We start from the raw sequence: 14502 nt of genomic DNA on the forward strand, positions 1-14502 counted from the left end.
AATTAAGCTATTAGAATGGCTCACATGAAGTCTGACAAAACCAGCACCTCATTCTGCGATCTTCCCAAGAAATTACCACAAATCTGGTTTAATAACTTCCAGAAACTTAAGGATGTTACTATTTGAAACTATTGCACAGGTGCAACACTGAAGACAGACCATCAGGTATCATGGATTGTCAGTTACATAATTATCAAATAGAATGGACACACAATTAACAATCTAGAAGCAGGTTTGGAAGCTCAGCAATTTTGTCTAAGGCCTGTTCTATGCTAAGAACTAGAAACAAGCAGCTTAAAAAAAAAATTCACATGCATGTAAGGAACTAGTCATTTTTACTTTCACATCTAACCCCCCCTCGCTCTCCTCTGTGTCCATATTTAGCTCACATCTCTATGCTGTTCTGGCTCAACTGAACATCTGGGAAAAAAAAAAAGCAACGGAAAGTTCTCCACTGTTACACACAGAGAAATATGAGCTTTTGCTAGGATAAATCCTTCATCAGCATGCCTTACATTTCTATGTGAAAGGGCACATTATTATTACCTAACAAACTTCTCAATCACTTCTTGTGTAATTTCACTACAGTAAATGGACTTTAAACAATCATCTGTCTATCCCACTGCTGTTATTAAACTATTAAGAGTTTGAAAAGATATTAACACCCCTTCTTACTCTTATACTATCACTGTTCTACCAAGAAAGACTGGTACTATCAAGACTGGGTTCTAATTGCAAACACACGTTAGTTTTGTCTACTGAAGTTCAGTTCTAAGTAGTTTAGCAAAGTAACATGGTTACAATAGAAGCCTGGAAATTCACACTCTAACCTTAATTCTGCAGAAGTAAATATAAATCTTAACATTGACCTCAACTGTGCCAGAAGCATGAAGAATTTTCATCTGCAAAATTTGGATAGCAGGTACCTACACTTATCAAGTGATCTGATATCTTTCACTAAGCTACGTGCAGATACTAAAGACCAGTACAACAACCATGTTTCCAACCATACAGCACAAGGGATAACAGTCATATGCAGAAGCATCAAATATTTTTTCAAAAAAGTATACCCCTAACCTGGAGTAATGAAGAGATATCAAAACTCAAAAGTTGAGCGTTTAGATTTTTCTTCTTTGCCCTACTCCAGTGGCATGCACTAGCATACTTGATAAACTGCTCATTCCACCCCCCTCCATAACTAAGTTTACATAAAAGCCTCCTACTTTCTGAAACATGTCTCAGCTAAAAGGTTATTGACCATCCTGTGTTCAGCCATCATGATGTTGCTACCACACTGTCCAAAGCAGATGGTGGAATTACCAGGGTAGCTTACACATGGGGCACACTGGTCGTAAGATATCAGATCTTCACAAAGTTCACATTTTAAAAATTCAAAAAAAAATAGTAATTTTTAACTACTTTGTTTTCACATGCAGGAAGTATCATATTTAAATTTACAGAGACAAGCTAACTTAAGCTATTTCTAAAACAAAATCTGCTACACTTATGCTGACATGTCTCCAAAATCTTGTGCTTAGGTTATTTAGGAAAGTTGCTTGAATAACTACTATGAGCTTCTTCAGAATTTTTTCTAAATCAAGTTTTCTACCTTGTGGCCCTATTCCAAATCAGAACTGAGGCAGGCATGCAGAGGGGCTGCTCTCCAGCCTCTCCTAAAGCTCAAGATATTCTCAAATCTAAAGGAGACAGAAAGGACAAAACAGAAAATAAGATGAGGAGATGGAAAGAAGAAACAGACACCAGAACTCTCAGAAATAACCAAGCTATTTGGATAAAAAGGAAATTAATGAAGCCAGGAAGGGAAAAAAAAACCAAGCAAATTTTACACATATTTCACCTCATTATCTTTCAATCCAATATCTTCTCAGCTGAATGGCCATGAAAAATAAGATCATTCTTTTAAACTTTCTCACTGTCTTTCAAGAAAGATGTAGAATAACTCCCCCAGCCCAAGTATGGGTCAAGGCAGGGCAGAAGAGGGGAGGAAGACCCTAAATATATTTTAAAGTTCATAAACTACTAAACATAGGGAATGGAAATAGAAAAAAAAAACCCAGAAGTATCAACATTGCCCTGTATGAATCAGCAAACTACAGTCACGCAGCCTGCACAAATGTCCATGTCATACATTTTGCTTAAATGTAATTCAGAGGAACAGTAATGTATAACTATTTAAAGAACTCATGAACCATACATAATGCAGACACCAATACAGAAGACCTAACCAATTCAGTTTTCTGAAGAGTCACAGTAAGTAAAATAAAAACGTAGTAAGATTAGCTAAATTGTGGAGATTACACACAAGAACACAGACTTAGCATTTCTGGACTACAAAATTCACTGTTAGTCCAACACCTGTATAACTTATACAATATAAAATGAGATGTCGTTAACTACTCTGTCTTGTAGAAAAAAACCCACAGAATATGCAGAAAGAAGGAATTCCTGGAAGAGTGTTTTAACAGGTTTGAACTGCTCCAACCATCTCCATCAGGTCCTGTGCTGAACAGTATTATGCAGCCAGGGAACTTCGCATTTTCCAAGTAATGATATTCAGTACTGAGAGGAAAATAAATAAATAAATAGTTTACTACTTTGCAATAGTTATTCACCTGACATTTTATTTCACTACCCTATCCTACAAAGATCTCTTTCCAAATGTGTCTTGCTCTCTATTCTCACACAATGGGAAGTTAATAAATTTGAACCATAAAATCCATATTGTTCTACAGAATCACACCAGAAGGTCAAGGTGGCAGATCTGACATACGCAGTGGGAAGCAGGGGCAAGCTGGACTGCCTGCAGAAGAACAGAAAACAATCAAGGGAAGACCAAAAAGGTGACTTGCCAATGATAGTTCTGTCTTTTACAAATCATCTGAATTGTGATTACTAATAAAATATCTATTGCAGTAGATAGCCATGAGTGATTTTTATTCCCATGAACATTTTCAAATAGAATCCATAGTATGAGAAACACAGGATTTGGGAGGAAAAGGATATCTCATAGTGATGGAGTAACGCTGCTGTGGAGTTCAGCCTAATCCTTCATCAAGGTACATGAGATCTAAATTACTCTACAGTGGCCTTAAATTAAAAGATGCAGATTAGTTTAAAAGTAGCTACATGGTTTGTTAGACAAATATGTTCCATGACCACATTATTTATTATTTCTTAAAACACTATAAATGAACATAAACATCACACAATAAACATCTGTAGCACACCACTTCTATCCTCTTTTGCTCTAAGGAAAGCAGAATATAAAAAAGCTTGTGCCCGAATTCATTATATTTGACAGAAAAATGTAACACTAACAGAAGAATGACTAATGGCCACGCAGCAATTTTCCTTACAATACAAAACTTCTACTATTATTGATTACCTGCAGCATGCGTTAGAACAGTTTGCAAACTGTATATTATTTTACCCAGACCCCGATCAAGGTTTATATGTTCTCTTCTCTATGGTATTGCTGGCAATAGAGAATCTTGTTTTGCAGTAGAGTTTTACTAGATAACTATATTTTACTTCATCAGAAGTGCTCCTCTACCTCTTGACCTTTTATTTCAAGTTTAGAAGCTGAAGTCAGAACTCTATACAAGAAAGAGGAGGCCAACTGAGTCACTCCATAAATCTGTTCTGTGACTGAAGTTAAAAAAAAAAAATTTACATTATTTGTCTTGTTATGAGAAGCATGCATTATCCAAGCAAAGTTGCAGAGAGAAAAATTCAACCAGCTTGCTATTTTATCTACAGTTAGTTATACAAGCATTAACTCAGAATACATTCTTACTCTCAAAAAAATTTTGCACCTATCTGGACACATATTGAAATATAAGAAAATTCACTTAAACGTAAGAAAAAACTTCTTTAGCATGAAGGTGTTTAAAAACTGGAACAAGTTACCCAGAGAGGTCACGGAGTCTCTGTCTTTGGAGATATTAAAAATCCAGCTGTACAATGGCCCTGCTTTGAGCAAAGGCGCTAAACTATGCGATCACCAGAGGTCCCTTACAACCTCAACCATCCTGCAATTCCAATTTTAAAAAAATCTCTGCTTCTGCCAAAGAAGAACACAAAAGAAAGGTTCAATAGAAAACAACAGATCATTTGGATAATACCTGACACCTGCAAATCTTTCTAAAAGCTATCATCTCGATTTTATAGTTACCTTTACAGCTAACATGAAGTGTCTGAACAATTTACACAACTCAGAAGTTACTGTTTCCTTGAACACAACTCTGCAGGAAATTTTATCTACTACAAGCAAATAACTGCAAAGGAAACACTGTGGAAAACAGCATTAAGTAAGTCAAGAATTACTTCTCACTACTATTCTATTTGTAAATTAAAATAACTGACTGAAGTAGCAAGTCAAACTGTACTATTGATGACTGCCTCTGCTCAGATCAATTTCCCCTGAAAAGAGTCACAGGACTTCTTAAATGATCATTCCTATGGCACAGATGTCCTTCACCAGGAGTCACTGGGGAAGCCTCCAGGTTCACTTTCTAGTACTAGTTCATATCTTAACATAAGAGAACAAGCATAAAGAAAATTAATGGAACCCAAAATTATTTTCCTGCCCAGACAAGTGTTTGAGTGAACATGTCGTGGTTTAACCCCAGCCAGCAACTAAGCACCACACAGCCGCTCATTCATCTCCCTCACAGTGGGATGGGGGAGAGAATCAGAAGGGTAAAAGTGAGAAAACTCGTGGGCTGAGATAAAGACAGCTTAACAGGTAAAGCAAAAGCCACACACGCAAGCAAAGCAAAACAAGGAATTCATTCACCACTTCCCATGGGCAGGCAGGTGTTCAGCCATCTCCAGGAAAGCAAGGCTCCATCATGCCTAACGGTTTCTTGGGAAGACAAATGCCATCACTCCAAATGTCCCCCCCCTTCCTCCTTCTTCCCCCAGCTTCATATACTGAGCATAGCATCATATGGTATAGAATATCCCTTTGGTCAGTTGGGGTCAGCTGTCCCAGCTGTGTCTCCTCCCAACTTCTTGTGCGCCCCCAGCCTACTCGCTGGTGGGGTGGGGTGAGAAGCAGAAAAGTCCTTGACTCTGTGTAAGCACTGCTCAGCGGTAACTAAAACATCTCAGCATTATCAACACTGTTTTCAGCACAAATCCAAAGCATATGGTGCTTACTGCCAGAAAACATGGTAGATGCAAAAACCATACGTAGGCTCAAAAGTTTTTAAAAATTAAGTATATCCATGGAATAAAAATCCATACAAAACATCATCCCCACTGAAGACTAGGAGAGCTGACCTAACGAGTAACCCTATATGCTTGCCTAGAAAAGAGTGTAAGAATAAAGCACCTGCTGCCAAATACTGCTTAGCTGTGGGAGACAAGCAGGACTTGAAACAATGGTCTTGTCACATACCAGGATCCCAGAGCTTTACACTTCAAGAGAGAATATCAGATTAGCCCAGTATGGCCGCTCCTGTGAAGAACGGTCTTTGGGTTGACACAAAAAAAAAAAAAAAGGCAGGAAGAAACTAAGACTATTGCTCCAGCACATCACTTCGCCAAAAGAGAGGTGAAATAGTAGTTTGAGGTTGTGATACTATCCATAAAATAATTAGCTCTCTAATGCTGCCTAAAACGATAATTTGCTTCCACAGCCTTTTTTTAAAAGCATCCAAAGAAATCAAGGTGGACTAAAGAAAGATCTTTTCCATCATTATTGTAATTAAAGCAGGATTGACCACTTTATTCAAATGACAAAAGGCTTCCAATGACTTACAAACAACTACTAATACAAAGCTGGAGAAAGCACATGCAATTTCAGGAAAAAAAAGATACAGTATTTAAGTAGTTCAAACGTGTATTAAGATATTGAGCCAAAAAAAACCCAACCAACCAAGACAACCCCACAACCCTTTTTTGTCATCTCAAAACTGAAAATACTTCAAGTCACTGTCAGTCACACAGCTCTCTATTCCAGAAAACAATCATGAAGAGCATACCACTAAACACAGTTCAGTACTAGAGCGAATATCATATGTACAGGCAGAGACGAGCAGTACCCATAATGTATCTCACAATCTGTTAATCCAGAATACACATCAACACAAATTTCTGGAAACATGGGCTTTTGAAAGCTGTTCAAAAAAACCCTGCCACCTTCCTCTAACCTAGTAACATAAGCAGGAATCCCAGCAAATCATAACTAGCATGGCTGGATACAAGCTAACATAACTGTATTCTAGAACACTTAATCTTTTCAGTAATTATCACCACCATGAATAGTACAAAAAGAAGCAACTGAATAAACCACAAAAAGTACTGGTTATTTGTACATGGAGTTCCAATGACCTTCCCTTCCTAAAGGACATCCAACGTTTTTTTACACAAGATGGAAATTTCTTTTCTTTATGTTAGTTCCTTGTGCATACTATTAATTTCTTCAGGCTGACACTGTAATTATGGTGAAGTTTCCTTCTCAAAAACAGGTTGTAGCAAGACTGTAAGCCCCCTTGAAATTATGCAGATTCATTTATTTGGTGAAGATACAGCTTCAAAAAGCTTTGTATTTTCCCAAAATATCACATCCCTCATATCTGCAGTCTTATTTTTAAAAGAAAGAGTATGGTCCATGCTGAAAGAAAAGGAAATTTAGGAAGCAAAACATTAAGCAATCTCATCGTAGAGCAAATCTATCAACTACACACAGTTTTTCCTATCAAGAGTTTTTATGTACTTGGGTGGGGGGAAACAGCTACCCAAAACCTTGTTAAACCTTGAAAGCGATAGTGTATTTGAAGACAAATCTTGCCAAGTGCACTCCTCTGTTACAATTCTGTTTGACCAGAATATGTCACACAAAGCCAATATTCTATGATCAGAACTGAACGTTCCTGTTGACAGACTCAGCAATACCAGTAAAGTATGGCTTCATACATAAATAATCAAGTAATGCTTCCATGCACTAGGAAGAAAACAAAACAAAATAAACAAAAAAACCCATAAATAAAACCAGAACTTTGTATTTTTCCTTCAAAAAATAAAATCAAGGTGTCTGGTATCTAACATGACTATGGGTCACTGAAAATTTTTTTTTTTGAGGAAAATATCAACATTCCTCAGCAACGCTAGACTTTGAACACATACCTATTAACTTTCAGCCACAATAAGAAACAAGAAATACTTCGCAGGTATCTGACAGAACTTCATTCTCTGTAAGACAGAGATTTAGGCACCTCACAAATAAAGAGCCATCCTGCAATTCCACCCCACACACATTACAGAATAACAAACGTGTCTCCTCTCACCCTGACACTGCATCTGCAGAGAAGAGACTGCTGAGTCTTGCAGACTTTCTCTCACAGTGAAAAACATTCAACAGTGAAACCAGAGGCAGTCTGGATTAAACAGATGGCACTCTATTTAGAACACTTTCACTGTTAATAACATGATAATGGCATTCCTTCTGGAACTCTTCTCATGTGCTCCCAGTATCCCTATAAAAAAAAAAAAAACCCTGAAACCCAGAATTAGCTTTACATCAGGATACTTTAAAAAAAAAAAAAGGCACTAAAATTCTGCCAGCATCATGCTATAAACCAGTGTTTGTTCTCACTCTTGTAAGAGCATCAGAAATTAATATAACAGAGTTTGTACTCTGATGTAAAGAAACAGCACTACTGTATCATCTACAATTCAGGAATGATTTAAGCCCTTATAAGTCACCGACTGAGTAGTTAACTTCTACCAGCTTCTTTTCGGATGAAGGGGACTACGTACTCAACCTTGAGAAACATGAAAAATAATTTAATTATTCAGAGACTAACACAATTAACACTTCACAATTACATAGCCACGGCACGCAAAACGCCCAGCTCCCCAGAGACGGGTACTCAGCAGAACCAAGCAACCCTCTCTCTCAAGAAGCAGCTGTCGAGAGAATTCTTAACTTTCACTTACCTCTCAGCTCAGTTCCACGATTTCAGGACACCTGCCCACTTCTCCTACGGAAACAAACAGCGATGCTCTTTCAAGACACATCCACCGCAAACCAAAAGTCTGCTCCTGCTGCCCGCCGAGCGCGCGAGCACCTCCGATTTCCCCCCGCGACTTCCTCCCCTGAGGAGGCGAACCCCGAGGGCAGGCAGCGAGGGGGCACTGCCCCGGGCCCCGCCGCCGCTCCGCCGCTCTCCGCGGTCAGGGCCGGGGGCGCGCGCCGGCCCGGGGCTTACATAACCGCTGGGCGCGGGGATGCTCCCCCGCCGCCCGCCCCTCTGCGGTGCCTGGGAGCCGCCGCCTGCGGGGAGCGGGAGGGGGAGGAGGAGAGGGAGGGGGAGAGGGAGGCCGAGCGCGGCCCCGTCGCCACCGCTGCTCGCCGGGGTGCGGGAGGGGAGGGGAGGGGGGAAGCAACGGCTCGCGCCCCCGCACGCGCAGGTCCTGCGGGCTTCCGTCCCTGCTCGCACACCCGGCAACGACCGGCGGGCAACGGCCAACCAGCGAAGAGAGAGGAGGAGAGAGAAGAGGAGGGGAGGGGATCCTTGCCGCCGCCGCCGCCGCCGCCGCCACCCCCCCCCCCCAACAGCTCCAGTACCGACTCCTATTGCCGCCGCCCCCTCACCCTCTTCTCCTCCGCTGCCACCTCCAACCACTGCCAACCCCGCAGCTCAACAACGCACCCACCCATTGGGCCACTCCCGCCCCCAACAAGCCCCGCACGGATTGGCCGCTTTCTCCTCCGTGTCTCCCTCCTTACCCCCCATCCCCAGCTCCTCCGCCAGAGTCGGCGGCGGCGCTCCGTGTGCGGGACCTGCCTCGTTAAACGGCGACGGGAGTGCTGCGAGCAGCAGAGGGCTGGGCAGCGGCCTTGCTGCCTTCGCGCCTTCGCGAAGACAGTGGGAGGAACCGGAACGGAAGCTGCCCGGAACCCTCGTGGCTGGCTGCGCTTCCGTTAGCGGCCGGTCCTCCCGCCGACTTCCGCTTCCGGGTGGCGTCTGCGTCCTGAAGGAGGATCAGAAAGCGGGCAGGTACCGAGGGCCGGGAGGCGCGGGAGGCGGGCGCGGGCGCCTTCTGGGGTTCGTCCGCGCCGTTGCCACCCCGGGAGTGCCTGTGTGGGGGCTTGGGAGAGGAGAGGGTGGCGGCGATGTCTGCTGCTCCGGGTTGTGCCCCCGAGCCGGGGCGGCCTCACGCAGCCGCCGTGGCCCTTCTCCGGGCGCCGTTAGACCCGCCCCGCCCGGGCTAGCGGGCCTCGGCGCTGGCGCCTTTCGGCCCTGCTTTTGCCGGTTTTGCTGGCGGAGAGCGCACGGCTGGTGCTGTAGTGCAGCCCGCTGGCCGCGGCGTGTGGGCGCTGGTGTGCGTCTATGTGCGCTGGTGTGCGTCTATGTGCGCAGAAACCCCTTTCTTGTAGGAAGGTAAATACTGGTGGGAGAGAGGTCTTGGGTTTTTATGGCAAGGACATAGACTGGGGAGGCTTTTCGGGTAATGACAGCATGAGAGCTCTTCTTCAGGTTTCCTTCTGCAAGAGAATCCTCTTTGCTTGCTTCCACAGCTTGGGGTCTGCAAGAGTTACGGGCTTTGAAGCCGTGTTCTTGGCACCATTGCATCCCAGTCAATTCTCATAGAAGTTAAGGACATTAAATCTGTTCTTTGCTACCAGATATGTGTTAAAATGGGAAATCCTGACTCAAAGAAGTCTCAGGTGCTTTGTGAAAATAGAGACTTAAAAGCCATTGTTATTTTCTTCCAGTCCTTCATGATCTCATTTAAAACATTCACCTTGCCATCTGCCTTGATCGCTGTTTTTTAATGAGAACCTTAACATTTTCTTAGTTCTCTCAAGGTCTATCTACGTAAACCATGTATTTCCCAGCCTTGTGAAATGACTAGTAAGGTGCATCTCCTTGTGCATTCATCTATCCTGTACCCATTTATTGCCACAGTTACATTTGACTGAATTGGAGGCAACTTAAAAGGAGCTGAGGAGCCAAGTCTTTGTTTTTTTCATGTTTTTCTTCAGAGCTTCGTGATCGTAGCTCTGCCATACCTAAATTAGAAATTTCCAAACTAAACTCTGAGCTTTTTGATGTACTCTGGAAAGCCTGCAAGTTGCTGGGGCCTGGTATTGCTAAAGAACATTTATAGACATTGGAAACAATGTTTTTTCTGACACTATTTTCTGGCACAGAAGATTTACATAGCTGCTCCATGAATGTAATGGTGGTGGTGACTTACAACACAGTAACACTTAAGTCTGCACAGTTTGCCTTACTGTGCTAAATCACCAACTTCAGAAATGCAGCATAAAGTCTCTTAGCTCTTCGTGCTACAGTGTACTGTGTACAATGCAGAAGATGCTTCATGTGCAACGTTATGTGCTTTGGAATACTTCTTGTAATCTCCCTGTTTTTCCTGTACAGGGTACTGTTCTTTGCAAGTGTGTGAAAATAAGCTGATACTCTCTGTCAAATAAAAAACCTACTCTCTTTTCTTGTAGGTATGGGGCATGGAAATGAACACAGCCATGGCCATGGCAAAATGGAACTCCCCGACTACAGGCAATGGAAGATAGAGGGTACTCCACTAGAGAAGGTCCAGGAAAGGCTAGCTAAACGGGGTCTTAGAGATCCGTGGGCTCGGTAAGTGCAAAAGCCTCAAAAATAATCTTGATGTGTCATCTTGTAGCATCAACTGGACCTCGTCACTGCAGATTATTCTTTCTTTAGTAAAAATAGTGAAAAATGCATCTAGATTATGTTAGTCAGAATTTCAGTTAAGTCTTTATTTACTTTTTTGCGTGGAGGTCACACTTTGCATCAGCTTGACCAGCCTCCACATTTTGCAAGGCACCCTTGCACTTTGTGATGTTTCATGATGATACAGATCAGGCACAATGACCAATACCTCATCCACCAAAACACTTAAGTAATATTAGGTCTTCCACACTTGAGTAAGCCTGTCCCTTCTCAGCAAAGAGATTGTGTGCTCAGATCTTGCTGAAATTGATGGAACTTACATTGACATTCTGAGTAGAAATAGTGTTCCTCAAATACAACAGGAGGCCTTTATTTGAAAAAAAGAAATATACTAGCAGACAATGCGGAATTGAGTCAAATGTGCATTTCGTTTTGCTAAGCAGTGAATGACATAATGGAAGATCAGATTTTTACCTCTGTTGTCCCAGTCTACAATGAATACCTCCTCTTTTTTAGCTAGAGCAATTCTGGATCATTTAGGCAGCTGCTAAAACAGGGCTTAACATATTTCTGCCATATCATTAATTATGTAGTACTTTGCTCAAGTACTCTTTAATCTTAGGGAATAAAAATGCTAAATGTCTTGTGCTGTGTAGTCCAGTTCTTCTGTAAGGGAAAAGTTGCATTAGCAAACTATTCCAGGAGCCTTCATAGAAAAGGCTTTACTTCAGACCACTACAAGAAAAATCTAAGAGCAAACAGGTAATCTGTTAAAAAGTTGTTACGTGCTATAACCTCTGGAGGGGTTTGGGATTGACAGCACTTTTTTTCCTTCCTTTGAAACAGTTTAAGGCTGTAAGCATAGAGTAAGACATAGTTTTGATGATGATAAGAATCATTTGAGATATGAGTCCTTAGGATTATCAGTTACCAATGAACTTTCCAGGCCTGTGTCACATTTATGTTGCCTCTATTTCTGAGGAGTGCAAGCAGTGTTAGATTATTTTTTTTCCTTTGCTTCAGACAAAACTGTTTTCAGCAAGCAATAGGCTTATTCCCATTTAAAAAATGGACACAGTTTAATGTCATAAATTTAGTGTAAATTAATGGAACTTTTACTGCATACACTTCCAAGTTGAGAAAGTGCTACAAAACAGCAAACTGGAAAAGAGCTTGTGTAATATTTGTTGCTCCTCCTAGATAAAAAAAAATTAATGTTTCTCTGGTAAAAGAAGGGGATGGAGCCAATTATGTGAGGAGTTGAAATAAGGAGCAAAGTCAAACTCTTAAAGCATGAGATGATTCCTGCTGAACTTTTCAAATTTTATGTAAAGTAATATTTCGGTTCCATAGGACAAGTACAAGTATTGTGCCAATCTTCCTTAACAAAGGAGAAATTAAAGTATCAAGTTACTTGCCTCAGTAATCTGGAAGAAGATTGCATTATTAATATCTTGTACTAGAAGTCTTGAAAAAGTAACCCTCTCTAGGGCTCCCCTCTTTGCTATATTAAGTTCCTTTTAACAGGAGATCAACTTTCCACCTTTGTAGCAAATGCATATTAATGTACGTATTCAATACCAAGCAAGCTGTGTGAAAGTATCAATTAGTACTCCGTACTAGCATCTAGAAGATACTCTTCCATACCAATGTGCTTTCATCTCAAGTCACAGAAACCATCTGCACAATGGGGATTATCTATGAACATGGGTACTTGACCCTGTTGTTTAAAAAACTCGTATCTTCTCCTGAAATGATGGTTCTAATTTTATTGCTTCTTTCTGTGCATGTTTTTTTCCTTTTCTTAAGGACTTTGAGTCCTTAGAAGAGAAACTGTGTCCATCTCTATAGATTACACTGGTTGTGCTACACAGAAATCCTTGTAGTCAATTATAGCAGTGACTAATGTTTCAATAACAATGTAGGTTAAAAACAGCAAGGCAAAACTGTGAGGTTTGTGAATATTCTGTAGCTTTTTAGCAAAACACAATCTTTTCCGCCTTTTTTTTTTTTTTTTAATCAGTTTTAGTAGGCTTTTCTGACCCTAATACAGTTAAGTGTCGTATTGTCAAACAGGAAGTGCCTCCACACTAGAATGAGTTTTCTATGGCTGGAAAAACTTTCCCTTTTAAGATTTAACTATGCTAGATACTGTCTAGCACAGTGACTACTAGCCTTTGTAGTTACTCCATCCCGTGCAAGTGCTGGTAGGTTCTGATTTTGTTTCAAACAGAGTAAAAACTGAAGACACCAATTACATAAATTTGAGGAGGTGATTCTGTTACTAGAATTATGTTGTTTGCTGGTGTTACTTGTATCTCAAGTTACATGCATAAAGTTTAGAGTTAATATCATGAACTTTACTTGTGGCAACTCCTGTTACTTAAATGATACTTAAATGATAGAAATGTTACAGTCTCAATATAAATCTAGTTGAAATACCTTCATCTTTTTTTCCCCTAACAAAGATATTCCTATTAATGTTTATCACAGTGCCACCACTGATCTTGTTTTATTCTTTTGGTTTCATTTTTCTTCTAGCAATGAAGCCTGGAGATATATGGGTGGCTTTGCAAAACCTGTCACCTTAACAGAAGTCCTTACTAGGGGACTCAAGTGGGGATTTGCAGCTTTCGTCATAGCTCTTGGCATTGAATATACACTGTTTCCTCCAAAGAAGAATGGCAGCCATCACTGAAGATCAAATATGACAACTTAATACTTCCTAATTACTAAGCTGAAACATACATAAGCCTGCTGCTCACTCTGTACTTACAATATGTGCATTAAAGTCTATCACAGGCAAAACCATGTTTCTTTGATTTTTTTTATACTTTTGTGGAAGGATCAAAAAACATAGCCAGAGCAATTTATCTGACTTCAATCTGGGAAAAAAAACCAAGACATACATATGCTCTTGGGTTTGCTGTACCATCCTTGAAAGAACAGAGGAAATTACCAGCCCAGCTCTTTCAAGCCCTGCCAACATTCTATTAAATGAAATTGAGAAAGCGTGTTGCTTTTAAGATAACAATTGTACTGTATTAATTACAGGCTTAATAATGATTATTTGCTAGTAAGTGGTAACGAATGACTTGTCATTTCTTAGAAGTATAATTTGTTACTCACTCTTAAGTCTCTAAATAAAAACTATTACCATCAAGCTTTAAAAAGTACCCAAAACTGCCTCAAAGTATATGAAAATACCAAAGCTTAATACTTAATCCTATTGAAGAGTTAATTTGGCAGACACTATGCAACAAAACAATCTGCTGTGTAATATCCAGAAATTAAGAATTACATTGCTGCCACATTTACTAAGCAAAGTAGAATGTTTCACTCAGCAATAGCTGTACCTTATCCTAATGACTTCCAATATACTTCAGCGTAATGTGAAAAAAAGAGAAAAAACAATTGCTTTTTTTCTTTGTCCTGGTGTATTAAGTTGTAAATGTAGTAGAGATTTATTTATCTATTATTAAACCTAGTCTCTTTTAATAATTTGTTTCAAATTTCCTATTTTTACTTCAAATTATCTAATAGCTTCTGGAGTGCTTTAAGAATGCCTGAAGTGAGGACTATGGTAGAAAAGGGCCTGTTGGCAGTATATGTCCTCTGCAGCACTAGGAATTAGAATTGGCTGAATATCCTATTGTAAATTTTGTTATGCCATTAGTAACATAAGCTAAGGAGGGTATACTATCTCATTTTTCAATCCAAACAAGAGGAAAAGCAAAATTAGACAAACAAGTGAGAAACTGTAAATGCCACTAGACAATTACATAGTGGACAGTTTAAGCAATCA

General features: G+C 40.5%; 2 protein-coding genes across 8 annotated transcripts in view; one reads left to right on the forward strand and one right to left on the reverse strand.

Annotated features, from left to right (window-relative positions):
* The window catches only part of HYCC2 (hyccin PI4KA lipid kinase complex subunit 2), a 53326-nt gene extending 44637 nt beyond the window's left edge, over positions 1 to 8689 (reverse strand). Inside the window, exons 1-3 of one of the 6 annotated variants that reach the window (XM_052792953.1) lie at positions 8627 to 8679; positions 7969 to 8012; positions 7317 to 7505 (exon numbers count right to left, since the gene is read on the reverse strand). The gene's annotated coding sequence lies outside the window, so the exon portion shown is untranslated. Of the gene's footprint in view, positions 1 to 7316; positions 7506 to 7968; positions 8310 to 8626 lie in introns of those variants that run through there. The other 5 variants (XM_052792950.1, XM_052792952.1, XM_052792951.1 and 2 more) reach the window with 5 other exon arrangements.
* Positions 8690 to 8778: 89 nt separating this feature from the next.
* On the forward strand, positions 8779 to 13505 carry NDUFB3 (NADH:ubiquinone oxidoreductase subunit B3). Of its 2 annotated transcripts, none has more exons than XM_052792981.1 (3): positions 8779 to 9032; positions 10499 to 10640; positions 13239 to 13505. In XM_052792981.1, the coding sequence occupies exons 2-3, from the start codon at positions 10501 to 10503 to the stop codon at positions 13393 to 13395; spliced, it is 297 nt and encodes a 98-aa protein (XP_052648941.1). In that variant the 5' UTR covers positions 8779 to 9032; positions 10499 to 10500; the 3' UTR covers positions 13396 to 13505. The 2 variants fall into 2 exon arrangements, with proteins under 2 accessions (XP_052648941.1, XP_052648942.1); XM_052792982.1 differs by lacking the exon at positions 8779 to 9032 and adding an exon at positions 9554 to 9628.
* Positions 13506 to 14502: the final 997 nt, after the last annotated feature.

This window comes from Harpia harpyja, chromosome 7, assembly GCF_026419915.1.
Source record: "Harpia harpyja isolate bHarHar1 chromosome 7, bHarHar1 primary haplotype, whole genome shotgun sequence".
NCBI lineage: Eukaryota > Metazoa > Chordata > Aves > Accipitriformes > Accipitridae > Harpia > Harpia harpyja.

Bases quoted from the DNA above. Each gene is read 5' to 3' on its own strand.
- NDUFB3 (XM_052792981.1), top strand. From the start codon at position 10,501: ATGGGGCATGGAAATGAACACAGCCATGGCCATGGCAAAATGGAACTC. The intron at 10,641-13,238 runs GTAAGTGCAAAA...TTTTTCTTCTAG, and splicing joins CTTAGAGATCCGTGGGCTCG to CAATGAAGCCTGGAGATATA.